Source organism: Vespula pensylvanica, chromosome 15 (genome assembly GCF_014466175.1).
Source record: "Vespula pensylvanica isolate Volc-1 chromosome 15, ASM1446617v1, whole genome shotgun sequence".
Taxonomy (NCBI): domain Eukaryota; kingdom Metazoa; phylum Arthropoda; class Insecta; order Hymenoptera; family Vespidae; genus Vespula; species Vespula pensylvanica.
The window spans coordinates 3,847,052-3,865,550 of record NC_057699.1 but is presented as its reverse complement, the minus strand read 5'-3'; the positions used below and the strand labels follow the sequence as shown (position 1 = coordinate 3,865,550).

General features: G+C 31.2%; 1 protein-coding gene across 4 annotated transcripts in view; it reads right to left on the bottom strand.

Annotated features, from left to right (window-relative positions):
• The window catches only part of LOC122634755 (GRAM domain-containing protein 2A-like), a 40,060-nt gene that overhangs the window by 14,034 nt on the left and 7,527 nt on the right, over positions 1-18,499 (bottom strand). For 3 of the 4 annotated variants that reach the window (XM_043824027.1, XM_043824025.1, XM_043824028.1), the window contains exon 3: positions 14,446-14,637. In XM_043824027.1, the coding sequence (XP_043679962.1) occupies positions 14,446-14,637 (192 nt within the window). Of the gene's footprint in view, positions 1-13,142; positions 13,440-14,445; positions 14,638-18,499 lie in introns of those variants that run through there. The other variant, XM_043824029.1, reaches the window with a different exon arrangement.

The following is an 18,499-nucleotide window of genomic DNA, read 5'->3' as shown; positions in this document are numbered from 1 at the left end:
TGACATATTGATCAACTATTTCATAAACTTAATTAACATCACAGTTATCGTTTTAAAGTAATTTTTAATAATCGTTATGAACAAATAGCAATCAATTATGATCATAATAGAAACAAATTTTCTCGGCAAATAGCAATTAGCACTAATGAACAGCTGACGATAATTGAAGATAAAAAATGTAATCAATAATATAAAGTAAAGAATTTTATTTCAACAGTCGAATAGAATTAGTAGGGTACTAAGAAGAACTAGCAACGGCACTGAACCATTTCGATCTATTTTCGTACTTTCATCCTATCATAGATATAAACTGCCGAATATTTCATCTTATTAATCATACTTTCGATACAGATTTTTCTATCGGATAGATCTTAATATACAGATTGAGAAACGGAAGAGTTATACAAACGATCGTTTAAATATCCATCAGATTTTTTTTTTCTTATCGAGATTTATCGATCCAACTGATTTATTTTCAGATATTGAAAAAAAAAAAAGAAAAAAGAGAAAAAAAGATCCCCCGTCGAAGGAGGGGAACTTACTTCGTGAAATTTTTTTTCTCCTTCCATTTGACGTATTTTTCATGTTAAAATACGTCAAAAAAAAAAAAAAAAAATAGAAACGGAAAGAAATACCGGGAATCGTTTTGAAACGGTTCCTCGTATCTCGATACCTAGGAACTTTTAACTCTCGAGCTAGGAACTTTTCGTATAACTCGAATCGAGAAGAAAGAGAACGGGAGTTACGTCGATCGTATTATACTTTAACACGGTATGTACGCTGAATAACTCATACGAACGAAAGAAAGAGAAAAAGACAGAGAAAGAGGGAGAGAAAGAAAGAAAGAGAAAGAAAGAAAGAAAGAGAGAGAGAGAGAGAGAGAGAGAGAGCAAGTGGCAAGGCAACGAAGGGGCGGCAGCTGCCATGACTTCCACGACTTGCTGTTCGCGAGGTCGATGTTCTAAAAGACGGCCTTCCCCCGACCGCCGTCGTAGAAGCGAGTTTAGCGGTACTTCTGCCTCAAACGGTCGCTCATTAAATCGTCCATCGCTACTCTCCCGACAAATACGCCACTGGAAACCATCTCTAAACGCATTGAAATGATATTTTATCATCACTAACGAAAGTCGTTATATCTCTAACCACCATTAATTAATTACGATACTCCGTTCGTTCTCTATCTCTATTGAATAGTTCTCTTTCTCTTTTTTTTTTTTCTTATTTTTTTCTTCCTCTCTTTCTCTCTTCCTTTCTTTCTTTCTTTTTTTTTTTTTTTTTTTTTTTTTTTTTTCTTTGGTACGAAATTAGGACATTATAATAATCTTCGAGAGCGTGGAAAAGAAAAATAAAAGGAAAAAATTCGTATCGTTTTTTCGTCTGCTTTTTTCTATTTCTTTTCCTTTTTTTTCTTTTCTTTTTTTTCTTTTTTTTTTTTTTTGATCTATATCTATCATCCCTCTTTTTTTTAATTTATGTAAATATGTATGCACGTAGGATTCATGGTACAGTATGATGTCGTAAACTTTTGTCCCGTATTAAATGTAATTTTCTTTCGTTTGTTTCTCCAATTAGTTTCTATTTTTATAACTCAAATATTAATACAATTTTCTATGTTTATAATTGAAATATATAAGTACGATTCATGGTATAGTATCAAGAGGAAAATGTTAGATATTTCGTTCGACGTTAAATGAAGATATTCTTACATCTCTTATCTCGTACTTTCACGTGATAAAACACGAGTGTGTATGCGTGTGTTTGTACTTTTATATAGGATATAAAAAGTGCAACGATGTATGCGCTACGTAAAGGAGTACTTATCTATCTTATTTGCAACATGTACTCATATATTCCTTCAGTGATATAAATTCTATTCGATAAAGAAATTTCATGGAATCCTAGAAGAATTTTTATATAAAAAAAAAAAAAAAAAAAAAAAGTTACGATAAAAATAACTATTCGATTAATTATATCAATTTATTTGCGGCAATCGTTAATTGCAATTTTACGATAAATATTCGATTCGTACGTACATGGTTTCCTTTTTTTTTTTTTTTTTTTATAGATTAAGAACCACTATGGTAATTTTATGATTTAATATGATCTGAGATGATCTGAAAAAGATATAGATTGCTAAAATCTGAAATTAATTTCCATACTATTAGCCAGAAAGTAATATTGAAAATTATCAAAATATAAATGTCCAACTTGAAAATTTAATCGTCGTCATTGATTTAACAGACTCGAAGTGTATCCTTTCGAGAACGAGTCGTTATTGATTCGAGGATTTTAAATGATTTGAATGCTCGCACATACTTATTCTCTTCATTCGTTGTAATCCCGGGTCAACTTGATTATTATCTTAGACTCGTATACTCGACGTTTTATTTTTGGTAGAACGTTAAACGAAGATGATACAAATAATATAAATTCTAGAGATTTTTCTTGCTTATTCTTAAAACTATTAAATTACAGATTACATCTCAATACATACATATATATATATATATTTTTTTTTTCTTTTTGAAACATATTTTGTGCTCATCTATATTTTTTTTTTTGTGAGCTTGTCAACTAGAGAAGAATAACTTTTTAAACAATTCTAATTCACATGTCAAAAAAAAAAAAAAAAAAAAAAGAAAAATATATCAAAACAAAAAATATGACTTAGTACATCTTCATAATAATCGACTCGATTATAAGTCATTGAATCTGAGGTCAATTCGTAGTTATATGCAAACGCGATAGTAGCTGGTTAAAAATTTTTATAATTAAAGGATAAAAGGAATAATAATATAGAAGCGATATAATATGTATGTAACATCTTTGCATGTTGTACGAATAGAATGGAAAATTTTTAATGAGAGACTCGTTCATCGAATAATGACGTATTATGCATTATCAATGACATTTGTCGACAATGAATTTTTCTTGCGTGTTATATATCTTTTACGTATCATTAAAAACGTTCGGATCGAAGCTAAAAGCTAAGACAAAATGAAAAATTTTAATATCTATAGTTATTATTTATGATCATAAAATTAGATAATCCGTTTTATAAGTTATTAGAAAAATATAAAGATATTTTTCTACATACGACAGAAATTGATAATAAATGAAATATTTCAAATATGAAAAAGAATGAAAGTATGAAATAAAAATTATTCTCCTCTAAATTGATCCATCGAAAAGATACAAAGAAACTTAATTGATAGAATAGGTATTTGAGAATTTCTTCTTTTTCTACCTCTTCTTCTTCTTTCAAGTTCCTTCTCAAATTCGAGCATTAGTCAGATCTAAACTCGAGCGAGTCTATTGGCTGACAAAAGAACAAAGAAAATTGCTGGCACACGTGGACTCGATAATAACAACAATAACATTGAGACTAGAATAACTAAAATCGTACGAATTCGAAGTATACTTTTTCTATCTAATTAAATTACACCTAATAAAATTTTACGATTCGAAGAAGAAGAAAAAAGAAAAGAGAAAAAAAGATCATTTAATCAATCAATTAAAATCCTTATCGATTACTCATTGTGTTTGAAAATTTCTGCGATGACAACGAAAGATCCCATGCGTAAAAACTTAGGGAAAAAAAAAAAAAAGAAAAAAAGAAAAGAAAAGAAAAGGAAAGATGCATTTTTTTCGAAGGATATTATCCCGTTGGAAAATAAGGCGGGAATGTCAAATAACAAGATGGATTCCAATGATCTCTCCGTATCACCATATGTTCGTACTAGTTACATCTCTAAACTAGAGTCTGTGACCCAAATAAGAAAACACGCGACCGGACACGAAGCGGTTCGTAGCTTGAAAGCGAGTCGCTCATCGAATCTCTCTCTTATTCGACAATGCGATAAAGCACGTGCTACGACCTTCTTTATGGCGCATTCACTTCCCCTACTTTTCGCTTTGAGAAGCGCGTGTCTCTTTTTAATCGACGATACAAACAAAATCTAGAGCAAAATTTCTAATAATAAAAATAATGACGTTAATGATGATAACGATGATCATTATGATTAATCACATCGGTGTAATTCATTATTTCTATCAAAATAAAAGTATTGCAATTTTTATTTTATAATTAAATTAATTAATTATTTCGTGATACGTAAGATTGTAGCAATGATTAAAATGAAACTATATAATATAATTATTATACTAAATTATTATAGTATGATAACTATATCTTGCTCTTCTTACATATATTTATTAATATTCGATGTGAAAATAAAATTTTGACCTAATCAACGAATACATAAGTATCTCTTGTATCAATTCGAAAAAGAAATATACAATTCTAACGAATAAAGATCGTTATTAGCTTTTACGAATAACGAAAAAGAAATCTTAAAGGAAACAAAAAGAACAAACTTTTACCTTTTAGATCGACGTAATTTTGAATCCTCCCGCCCCGTAAAACCTTGCACGAAGCAAAGCATTATAGGTTCTTTCGTTGTAATCGTCTCTTCTCCCATTCATCTGCCCTCGCTTCTTACCGAGAGCTTCTTCTTTCGGAAGTGTTAGAAAACTTGTCTTTCTAAATCGATAATAATCCTCTCGAAAAAAAAAATGTCTTTTCACGGATTAGATGACCGAAATAGAAAAAGGAAAAGAAAGAGAAAAAACGAACGAACGAACGAACGAACGAACGAACGAACGAACAACGAAAAAAAAAAAAGAAAAAGAAAAGATTAAAGCCTCTCTCCTTAAGCCGAAATATTTAATCAAGGATCGATCGATCGATCGATCTTTCAACGATCGATCGGACGGTTCTCTCTTCTTAATCGATAAGGACACATCGGTGAAGGCACTGAATCTTTTTACACACAACACACAACACTTTCGTATTAATCAATTTTGAATTCGACGAAGTTCGAAGGATGAATAATATAACGATCAAATTCGTCTGTTCCTTTCGAAGAAAACCGACGAAATCCTAATCGTCGTAGTCGTCGTTGTAGTCGTCGTTGTAGTCGTTATCGTTGTCTTTGCCGTCGTTGATGGCGACGACGCTTAACCGAGGTATATCAGCAGTAAGGGTGGTTGCCAAGCCGACCAGGACAAAAGGGGGAAAAATACGAGTCGATACGTAACGAGGAAAACGTTGTCGCGTGTACCAGATCGATCGATCCTTTTCTTCCTTCCTTCCTTCCTTCCTTCCTTTTTTTTTATCTTCTTTCTTCTTCTTCCTTCTTCCTGATCAGACTTCAACCACTTCGTTTGGTTTCTCTCTCTTTCTTTTTCATTCTTTTCTCTGACCTTACCCTAACTAAGTATTTATGTAAGTGTGACTGTATGTACGTATGTTTGTATATATATATATATATATATATATATATATATGTATGTGTGTACGTATGTATACAACGCGGCTTCGGCCGATGCCCTTCGCGTATCGATCGATCTTGGTGGTGGTCGCTACGTAACGATCTAAAACTTCCCTTAGGAATATATCCGAAATTAACTTGATGCCGGTCACGCACTAGCTCGGTTCTGTTATACGAGCAAGGAGACGGCAATAATAATAATAATAATAATAATAATAATAATGTGTCAACAATCAATGTAATCAAATATATAAATATAAGAAGAAAAGTATCGAGATAGTAACGATATTAATTCGGTTTCTTATTATCACTGTGATCTTTTTAAAACTTTCATATATGTATATACGTACGTACATACATACGTGCATGCGTACGTATACATATATCTATACTCCTTTTCTTTTTTGACGAATTATTTTTCAAGAAAATAATGAAAACAAAAAGGATGAAAAAGAAAAAAGAGATTTCGATAGGAATTGAAGTAAGGAAACAAAATCAAAAATTAAAAAGAAATTAAGAAATAGAGAACGGTCACACAGGAAACGGACGACGCGATCGTAGCGTGTCTTCTCTACGATACTGCCGCGTACCCGTACCCGTTCCCGTTCCCGTTCCCGTTCCCGTTCCCGTCTCGTTCCGTTTTGTTCCTGGCTCCGCACCACGCTCCGCACACGGTCCGTTCCTCTCCGCGTCCTCCCGTCAAATCGCCTCGAGTCGAGTCTGTTACTCGGTACTCGCTCGATACCTTCCCTTTCCTCTTCTTGTTTTTGCCTATACCGCCTTCCTTCTAACTCCCACCACGTCGTTTCATTCTCCCACCATTTCTAATATCATATCCCTTCTCCTTCTCATTCTATTTCTTCTTCTCTCTTTTTCTCTCTCTCTCTCTCTCTCTCTCTCTCTCTTTCTTTCTTTCTTTCTTTCTCTCTCTCTCTCTCTCTCTCTTTGTCTCTGTCTCTGTCTCTGTCTTTCTTTGATTTTTCTTCACTAAGAGAAATCAGAAGAAGAAGACACGCATGCGTTTTCTCTATCGCCTTTGGTATATACGGAAATTCTTTATCTTTGTCAAAAAAAAAAAAAAAAAAAATAAAAATAAAGAGAAACGTTAAAAGAAAGAAATTTTGACTTTGTCCTTCGTAGATTAATACCCTAATTATACATATGCCTTTTGAATAATTTTTATGAGTATTTTAATATGACATTTAAAAAAATTCAATCCAATAATCTGTTTTTTTTTTTCTTTTTTCTTTTTTTTTTTTTTCCTTTTTTTTTTCATCATTCTCTTCCCAAGTTTATTCGTCTTTTAATCCATAAACTTTTCTTCCTTTTTTATTGTATTTTTATGAGAATTTTAATAGAAATTTAAAAGACCTATCGGCCTCGATATTAATAGATTAAATGTCAGTATTATTATCTACACGCGTTTAAGAGATTTCAATAAGAATTTTAGTTAGGAATTTGAAAGATTACATCTGTGTCTAATGCGTTGGCCTTGCCCTTCCTAAGTTAAATATAAATAAATCGATGTATATGCGCATTGTGTTTTAGTTAGAGTTTAAAATTTCGAATATCAAATATGTATCTAACTTTGGCATTAATATTATTACGTTAAAAATATATGTGTGTGTATTTTAAATATGTGACATATTAAATTTGTATGTACATAATAGTTGAAGTTTAGAAAGATTAAATCTATTTTTAATTTTATATATATATATATATATATATATATATATATATGTATGTATATTGGGCCAACGTCTAGACAGATCTGTTGCAATGTTTTGATATTTGCATACTAAAAATACTTTTACTATGTTCAAACTTATAAATGATTAGATCGGAAAATGTACATAATAGCTTTATAATTGTTTCCATTATAATCGTTTAGATTAGATGTATATAGATTAGATCTATGCTAAGTAAATAAATCTATTCAAATATTTTTTATACCAGGAATGTTGTTGCTACGTTAACGCTTAGATGATTAGATTGAGAATGCATACAAATAGATTTTCAATGAACTTTCGATAAGAAATTTTTATTGTTATTTTTTGTTTGTTTGTAAATTAAAATTTCTTTCTTTTTTTTTTTTTTACATGAAATCAATGTCTCAGATCTGTTAAGAACGTCGAAATATTTCCAGTAAAAATCCTATTATAATTACATATGAAAACGCTTAAGAAATTAAATCGAAAACTTACCAAGTTATTTCTAATCAAATTTCTTATTTGGTTAAATGAAATTCTTTTACGATCCAAGAGATAAATACAGGATAAATATAAAAGTTTCTAAATTACTTTTAAAAATCGATCACTCTTCTTCTAGATTTTTTTAATTAATCTTTACAATTATCTAATCCTACGAATCTAGCTTGTAGTTTTATAATTGATAAAAAAAAAAAAAAAGAAAATCTAAGAAGAAGTTTCGTAAAAGAGAGTAATTTATTTATTTTTTTTTTCTTTTTAAATCATCTTAGATCTTTTGACCTCATCTAAAAAATTTTGATTCTCTCCCTCCAATCTGTGCAAAAACAAATACGATCAATGTATATCTTGGAGTTCTTAGACGAAAATAGAACGTTTTAAACCATCAAATTTTTAATTTATGACGCTACTTAGTACTTAAGTATAATAAGGGATAGAAGTAATTTACATCGATGTTATATAAACCGTACCCTTCTAATCCTTTATCATCCTTTCAATACTTAAACTTCATATCTTATCGTTTCCTTTAATATAATTAGTTAGCCATTATAAATATCGTTGCTTATACAAATAGATCGACATTTTAAAATGAACTTTAATCATCCTTCAAGACTTTCTTAGTACGGATATTTATCATCTGAACATTATTTTTATTATTTATTATCCTAACGATTAGTCATAAAAAAAAAAATTAATACGGAATTAACACTAACGTCTACAAATTAATTTTAATATAAACTACTATGTCAACCAATATTAATATTAATGATCGCAATGAAAGATGAAAATATAAATCGTTCGAAAAAAAAATAATTCCATTAGAAATTGGTTTTTTCCGCATATTGGTTTTTTGCAATGAAATCGAGTATTGGGAAAAAAGAAAAGGAAAAACCAAGGTAAAAAAAAAAAAAAAAAAAAAGGAAAAAGAAAAATTCTTTTACGTATGTCAGATGATAATAAAAAATAATAAAAAAAGTTGACCCCATTGCTTCCGAAACTTTTACATTATACATTATTTCTTCGCGTCGTGTTTACTTCGATAAGAAACTAGAAAAAAAAATCTTCGTATCATTCGATATACGTCGAAAACGTCGTTGAAGATCTCGATTCTTTTTCTTTTTTTTTTCAAACAAGGCTAGTTATTACCAGTTTTTCTACACAGTCATATATGCGCATACAAACATAAAAATAAATACATAGATTATCATAGAATATAAAATTGTATCTATCGATATTTTTATCAGACGATGTTGCAATATGAATAATTATTACAAGAAAAACATATCTACCTCACATAATCACAAACATAAATAGATATATCCTATCAAGTAAAAGACATAATGTCCCATTGAATGATATACGATATACAGGATGCGTGTTTTTTTCTTTTTAAGATTGCAAAAAAAGTCTCTGATTCTGCAATTTTACAGTTTGAAATTTTTCTCATATATTTATATATATATATATATATATGTAAATATATACATACATTATATATTAATTGTATAATAAACTTTTTATATATGAATTCCAGTTTCACTTCTGTATATACATATGTATATATACATATATATATATATCATGAAAGACCCTATCTCTGTAGATCCAAAAGATCATCTTATTACGTAGTATCAAAACGAAATGAAAGAGGGACTACGAGATATGTAATAGCAATTAATCCGACAGATAAAGCGATCCCATGGAAGCCTCGCTCGACACTCATGTTAGAAGATTTACATCACGCGAGATTGGCTTCCTATCGTGTTTCGCATTGATTAGATTTCTGGAAAAAAAAACCTCTCTTTACTGATTCTCTTTTTCCTATGATCTAACATAATTATACAATTTATTATCAAATAGATAAATAGATAAATAGATTATCGAACGGATCAAACGCATCGATCGAATTTGTCAAATCTATTTTTTTAACAATGATTAAAATTTCATTTTATGATTAACAAACGCATTACTATATAACAACAATTATACAATCTGTTATCAAATCGACCAATTCATAGATATAATTATCTATCTAATTCCTTTGTTTTTCTCTCTTTTTCTTTCACTCTCATATCGGTTATACTTTGACTTAGTTTCCGAAGCAGGATGTCGTAAAATTTAAAAACGCAACTACGATCGCGACGAGCAAAAGCAATCCTCAAAAGAAAATACTATATCCAATGATATTAATAGCCAACAAAAAGAACAATTCAAAAAAAAAAAAAAAAAAAAAAAGAAAGAAGTAGCAGACGCTGAGGAGGAAAAAAAATCCATTCGCGATTCTCTCGTGACAATTATTGATATATACGTATATGCTTAATCAAGTCACGTGACCCCCTTTTCTAACAATCGTAAATCATTAGAGATAAAAATTCCTTATTCAAGAGCGTGTACCAACCAGTGTATGTTAACTTCGAATGATAAATATCGTGATATGAAATTTTCTTAGAAACGTTCATTGTTATTACAATCTTCCCTTGATTTATAGAGTTTTACGGTCGAAACTGTTGCAAATATCAAAAACTATTGAAATATTAAAAAAAAAAAAGGAAAAACAAATTGAAAATGAACAAATTAAGTGAATAAATAATAATGGTAAATGCAAATCGTACATAAGGAAAAAAATTATGATGAACATATTAGCGAATAATCGTAAGAATAAGTAAAGATATTTTTATACATTTTTATCTTTACTTCTGTTTCTTTTAGTTTTTTTTCTTCTTGAATTTTTTTTTTCCTTTTTAATTCTTCACTAAATTTGTAAAATATTATATTATATAATAAGTATATTATTTGTATCATATTTTATAGATGAGAGAAAAAACGCGAATTAAATGGGACATTTTAAATTGATATTTCTTCAACTATTTACATAAGATTCTTTCGACGAGAGGGACATATGTATATGAAAGATCGTCAACACTGAATGTTGTAATATGTCTCTATAAGTATATTGTATTATCTTATCGGTGTTACCAAACAAGTGAACGATATTTAATAATTTTTTTGTTGTTTCTTTTTACTGAGTTTTAAAGATATATCGGTACAGTCCATGACGAAAGTATTCGTAAACTTCTCCGAAATTGATTTATTTATCTATTTATTATTATTCCATTTTCTTTATTTTTTTTTTTGGATCAAACAAAAATATTCTAAATCTTTTTTTTAGAACTATTTTGTATAGGTATATATATATATATATATATATTGTACTATATTCTTGCATAGAATTTTTATAGGATTATAAAGATAATATTTGCATAAAAAATATTCTTAGTTTTACAATATGAAAGATAAAAAGCAAATTCGACAAGAAAAGAAAAAAATAAGAAGACCCGCAAAAAATTAATCAATTTTAAAGAAACTTTTAACCCATGCTTAGTGATTTTTGTATACTAGCGGATTAAGAAAAGAACGAAAAGGAAAAGATCAGTATATTTCAGTATATTTCAGAAAATATTGAAAAGATATTTTTTCTAAAATTAATCGTATAAAATATAAAATAGTACGACGTTCTTCTTGACGTATAATCATCTATGTACATAGATTAAAAAATTGGAAATTTTCTATAGAACGATTATTAAATCCATTTAACGTATCACACTAATCGAGCATCTTCTTATCAGTAGTAAAAGAAAACTTCATTGAACACAAGTGAAGTATGAGTAAAACTAGATCAAAGAGATTAACCTTAATATCAAAAGCTTATGTATACCGTTGGAAACCTTAGAACGTTATTGTTCATGTGCTAGGTAAACGAGAAATGAAGAAAGAGAGAGAGAGAGAGAGAAAGAAAAAAAGAAGAAAAAAAAAGAACGAAAACGATGAGAAATAGGAATGGAAAATCCTATAACGATACGGATGTCCCAGTTAATTTTACGCGATTCTAGTAAACGTGACACACACACATACACATACATGGATTTCCTACGAAACCTAAAAAAGTTCATTACGTAATGAAAGAAGAATAAGAAGAAAACTATGAATGAACGATCTAATTGTGTATACCACTATTGACACGCGTCTTTTTTTTCAGCCATTCATTCTCATTTCTTGTAATAATTAATTCTTCAATTCGTAATAAAAATAATTAATAATTCGTCACATTATAGATAGGTACATACATATTCCAATAAATAAATAAAGGATAGATAAAAAAAAAAGGTTTTTAGATGGATCAAAAGTTTGTTAAAAATTATTACTGTGTTTGTATAAAAAAATCGACTATTGTGTTTCAAAATTTATTAGTTTTTTAATTAGCTTTTTAATGGTTTTGGGATTAGAAAAAAGAAGCGAGAAAAAAGTTAATCTAAAAAGTTTCGAAAAAGAGTGTAATTGATTTTTTTAAATCGGTCAAGAGCTTTTGACCCGCCTAACAACTTTTAGACTATCTTCTGTAGTTTAGTTAGATGTATATAATACATAGGTTGATAGATCGTAGCTGTCGTAACAAATTGACGGTGATGAATTCGTCCCAAGAACGATGAGAAAATAAAACACGAACCGGTTAAAAAGTTTCTTATTACAATGTCTATAACTAAAACGTTAGATCCTTTTCTTAGGTCGAAAAATCCTATGTCGATAAACATATAGAGTCTTAACTATTTGATTGTTATTACAATTTTCATTGACTATACATATCTATTCACATAAATCGAAAGTGATCTCTAATATAATCATTATCGTTTCGAATCGAAATCGTGATCGATAAGAATCAAAGACACTTAACAGAACACCTGTGACTAAGCGTTTGATTAGAACGCAAATTTGTTATCGCTATACCGTCGAAAAAAAAAGGAAAAAAAAAGAAATAACATTTCAGACTTTATTTACTTTTTCGCGTATATATATATATATATGTATGTATGTATGTATGTATGTATGTATATATATATACACACACACACACGTATATAATACGTATATATATGTGTGTGTATGTGTGCGTGTATATAGCTAAGTGTATGTTCTTACTTACAATGTGTTAAAGAAATAAACGATATTGCGAAGCAAAAATTCCTACGAGAAGATTGCTATCGGATTAATGTACGGAGATTGGCCTTGAAAATGATCTAAAAATAATCAATATAGACTGACTAGCGAATGAGATGGAAATCGTATTATTTTTAAGGTAGAAAACGTATAGACTACGTACACGGATTGAATTGTACTCTAAGAAACTTTTGTTTTGACTCTCATAAAATTTGTCTGTGTGAATCGTTCCTTTTTTGCCGTTTTTCGTTTTTACTTTTTTCTTTTTTTTTTTTTTTTTTTTTTTTTTTTTTTTTTTTATTATTATCAAAACGTTAGGCCATTATAGAAGCAGTTAAAAACTGTACTCTTTATTGCAAGTATGATTACATTTAAAAATATCATGGAATTTAATTGTTCGCGACAACGTAACGCATAACGCGCTATTAGACACGATGAAATACCATGTTTCAAAATGATATTATCGATCAGAGTATTGAGAAAAAAAGGGACGATTATAAGATCGATCGAAATAATAAAATAATCGACATAAGCTATCTTTCAATCTATCGAAAATAAGAATGAGAGGAATAAGACGCATCTATTAAAAGTTACATACATATATACTTACCGACGAACTTTGACCGATGTGAGATCACGATTTACGACGAGCCGACGATCGTCACGACGATGATAAATACACGATATTACAGAATTCTTTTGCTTGATGTAACCGAAAATGATATCATGACTTTTGTAAAAATTCGTCTTGAAATAACGTGTAACACGAACAAACTTTGAACAGGATTCCAGCTGATTATCGATGTTAACGATCAGCTGTTCGCCAGATGAGGGATATTTTGAATTCGTCATTTCTAAGATGATTTTCACTGAGATCATCGATTCTAATGATCGGTCTCATAAATATGATTTCCTTCGTCCCCTCTCCCTCCCTTTCTCTCACTTATATATATATATATATGTGTGTGTGTATACTTCCGGGCACAAACTCGAGGGATTACTTAAAGAAGAAGTCAAAAAAAAAAAAAGGAGAAAAGAAAAAATAAAGTCACGAAACGCGAGCAACGACGTTTCGAAGTAAAGTAATCAATTTGTGGGAGGAAAACGATAAGAAGCGTGCTGAAATATCGTTATCGGGTCTCGCGTGTTGAACGAACGAACGAACGAACGAACGAACGAACGAACGAACGAACGAAACGAATGTTCTTCCTCCCGTCCCCTCTCTCTTCCTCCTCGTCCTCCTTTTCCTCTTTTTCCTTCTTCAATTCCTCTAACAATTCGTCGATAGAGCTTAAAAGATACCTTAGGAATTTAAAAAGTATATTCGTAGGTCGAGGCTAATCTCTTAGCCAATTGTCATAGACCCAAGAATCGTTTCTAATCCAAAGTAGAGAGTACATTTTCTTGTTAAAGACAGACACACAGAGAGAGAGAGAGAGAGAGAGAGAGAGAGAGAGAGAGAGAGAGAGAGGAAGAGGAAGAGAGAGAGAGAGAGAGAGAGAGACTGCTCGTCGTCGAGTCTCATCAATTTTCTCATACTTCTTTACGAGCCAAAAGAGTTTATCTTCCAACTTCTTCCGTCGTCAGCTATTAATCTTACGAGCTTTAGTCACCTCGATTTTCGGCTAACGTTAAGTCTCATATCATTCTTCCTTATGATCAAGTTAGATAAAGTTAGATTAAACGATCCTAGAATGTTAACTTCGAAGGAAAATGGATGAAAATTTTCCTCGTATATTAACGACCTTGACATCAAGATATATATATATATATATATATATATATATCATTATCTCTTAGATAAAAAGAATATAAAAATCCGGAGATAAATTTGATAGATTGGACACGAGTGTGCCCATCGAAAACACAAAAATATTTACGAAATAAAAATATGATACTAGAACGAAACTTGCCCATTGACGACGGAGGAGGATTCAGAAGGGTTCGGTGGTCCCGACACTTGGACTTTGGGCACGGTATAAGAGTCGAACTGTCCATGAGAATGTCCATGCCCGTAACCTTGACCCTGATTTTGGCTGTGCGTCGCGGTGGAATCATCGCTGTCGCTACTCTGCGGATGCTCCGATCCAACGCCGCCGCGAGGTCTGAAACAAAGATATCAAAATGCAAATCTAATTCGACAGTCTAATAATAAACGAGAATTTCTTTTTCTTACTTAAAAAAAAAAAGAATTTTTTTTTTTCTTTCGTTAATCTTTTTTTCTCGATATAATTATTATTACGGCAAAAGGAACGTTTGAAACGTGATTTTTATTTACCCATCGAATTTTTCCGTATCTAAAACTAAAACTACCATTTATCCGATCACTCTTACGTCGTTCGATATTCTATATTTATTCTACAAGGATAGAATTTATATTACGTTTATAATACGTCATTTATTCGACGAAGAAAAAAAAAAGAAAGAAAGAAAAAAGAAAAAATTATTATTACTATTATAATTATCTTACCAACGTAACGAAAAAATTTATATAATTGCGATAGAACAATTACGAAAAAATCAAATGTATTATCTTTCGATATTCTCGTTCATACAAATTAAATAACAACAATAAATTAAATAATTAACAAATCGTTATGCAGAGTAGGTCAAAAGTATCTTTCAGTTTACATTTTATAAATCGATTACGCTTTTTTCCGAAACTTTTATAGGCTATCATATTTTTTTTATCTTTTTCTTTTTTTTTCAGATTAAAAAATTACAATACAAAGGTTACAAATCTTTTCGGTCGATCTTGGGATTTAAAATAAAATAAAAAAAAAAAAATAAAATGAAAAAGAAATAAAATTAAGAAATAGTAATGGACAATCAAGAAATGTTTCGTTTAGAAATGAGACGTAAGAGAGAAAGAGTAAGAAAAAGAGAAGAGTCGATCGGTCAAAGGTAAACGTTTGAACGCACGAGCGCGTCAGGGATTTAAGTGTACGTATGTATTTAAAATCGCTAGCTAGATACAGCTGAGAGCACGCTTTACGAACGAGTCATCCGGTTGAACGCGCGTGAAGACTCGTGTCGTGTCGCTTGGATGCTTCTCTTTTACTCTCTCTCTCTCTCTCTCTCTTTCTCTCTCTTTCTCTCTTTCTCTGTATAATAGGAGATAGAGAAGGAGTGAGATAGAAAGAGCAAGATGGCGGCCGTCAGGTTGACAGACGTCACAATCAGCTGTTTCTTGATACGATGAATCCGATGCATATTCGAAGCGAAAAAAAACAATGAATACGATTGAATTACTCATTTAATTTCATTTTTTGTTCTCTCTTTCTCTCACACACACACGCACACGCACACACATTTTTCTAATCTCACACGTCTCACGTCTTAATAACGAATAAATGATAAATCGAATAAAATTGATTGATAGAACAGATAAAAAAGAATGATAGGAATATCTTTGAAAAGAGTAAAAATAAAAATATCTGTATATATACATATATCATGATAAGAAATACACATACATAATTTGGATACACCAGAAACTATCTTAAAATCACACCTGCGATTATCGTCGTCGTAGCTAGCGGTCCAATAGAGGGGCGCCACTGTCCCGAGTTGGAGATCACGTTCGTCACACGGCAAATCCGAACAACGAGATATCAACTATATTATTATTATTATTATTATTCTGATTATTATTATTATTATATATCTCCTATGCCTCGTCCTTTCACTACGATAATAATCTTTTCCGTTATTGATTGCGAATTCGAATAATCTTATCTAACACCTCTTTCTCACATTATCTCGTCGAATTTCACCCGGATCTTTTCTAATATTCGAATCTGTCACTTTCACAACGACAATGACGATGACGACGACGACGTTGACGAAGACGAGGATTATCAAATAAGACGAATAAAAACGATTAGAAATCGATGAGAATAATCACTGGAAGTCAACTTGAAAATGTCCTTGATTTATCTCCCTCTATCTCTTTATCTCTGTCTTCCTTATAGGGAGGATAAGCTTTCGAGTCGAGAGAAAATAAAAAAGAGGAGAAAAAAAATGAAAGTTCGATGCAGCTTTGGGTGGATTCAGCTCACGTTTTTTTGATATCTCTTTCCTTCTCTCTCTCTTTCTCTCTCTCTCTCTTTCTCTCCCTCTTTCAGTTTCTCTAACTCTTTCTCTTTTGGTCGAAACAAAAATTATGCGGCAATGCTGCAGTATGCGCGTCTGCAGAAGCGACAGCAGTAGTAACAGTAGTCCATGCTCTCGTAAAAACCCTCGTTCGTTTCAACTCCGAATGAATCCACGACACAACGATAAAGACGAAGACTTTGACACCACGATGACGACGACGACGACGACGACGACGATGACAACGACGACGACGACGACGACGACGACGACGACGACGACGACGACGTACTTATATACGTACGTACGTACGTACGTACGAACCACCACACTTATACTCGTTTCTCTCTCTCTCTCTCTCTCTCTCTCTCTCTCTCTCTCTATCTCCCTATCTCTCTCTAACCGTTGCGTCTGCGCTCAAAGAGTCACCTATTGACCGAATATCAGAGTATCGTACTTCCTATATTTCTCATATATTCTCTATGGGAAGTAAAGATAAAAAATGTTTGACCAGATGAATCAAAATTTTCATACGGATCGATCGAAAAAAAAAAATAATTTTCGAAATATTTTCATTACTTAGATTCCTTGTTTCTCTCTCTCTCTCTCTCTCTTTTGCTCTATTTTTCTATCTGCCCGTCTGTCTCTCTGTCTGTCTAGATATCCATCTATCTACCTATCTGTCTGTCTATCTATCTATCTGTTTCCGTTTCTACCTATCCGTATCTATCCTTGTTTGATAAAATTCACGTGGAAACTTCGAATGGATTCGACCGTACGACGACTGCGCTGAAATTTAATGCGCAAACTCCTGATATCCCTTTCGAAAGACGCTTTACGAAGAAAATGGACACCCGTCAAAATTTAATCCCATTAATTCGAATGTATATGTTAAAACGTATCAATACTATATATATTATATATAGACCGTACATATATACGTATATACATACGTATATAAATACGTATATACGTACTATGGATATATAAAAACGTTTATTAAGTATATTTGTTTCGTGATAACTTGATACCACTCGAGAGAGAGAGAGAATGGCTCAACTCGATTTCGCTTCGATCAGCTGATCGACTTAACACGGTAATAGGTGGTAACTGATCGTTACACGATTTTGCACTATGAAGTTTGACCCCCGCCCTCTTCCCACATTGATTTGACGCACGCATTAAAAGAAAAAAAAAAAGGAAAGGAAAAAAAAACACGCACATACGTCACGACCAATGAATCATGGAATACAAAAAGGTATGAAATAAATATGTCGATAAGAAATACAGTAGTTCTCTTTTTTTATTATATATATATATTATATTATCGAAAAAAGACATTTTTGTCTAATTATTAGTAACGATTAATTCGAAATACAGCTTCCGTAGGTATTCCTGTTCTATTATTCTCCTTGTACGTTTGACTTATACTATCGTATTCTCGATTTGAAAATTTTTTTTTTTACCGAGAAACGAACGCGTAACACGACAACTATTCCCGTTTCTTCTTCCATTTGATATTATAGTTGAAATTTCGTAAGAAATTTGTTTATATAAAACGAATTAGATTGTTTTTGTTTCCTTGCGCGTGACCGTCGAATAACACACGCGCACGGGTACATAGAGAGAGAGAGAGAGAGAGAGAGACACGCACGCACACACGCACTCAAGCACACACATATACCACAGAGACATCGAAACGCGTGAGAATTTTCGATTTCGTTTATAAATCAGACTAAACTTTACCACGATGTTAACGAGACATTGGAACGTATCCAAACCTAATTCGAAACATCATTTTCTGTCGATCGGAAGAGATCGTTCTCTATCTTCTAGTTTATATATACTTTCCTTCTTATTTCTTTTTTTTTT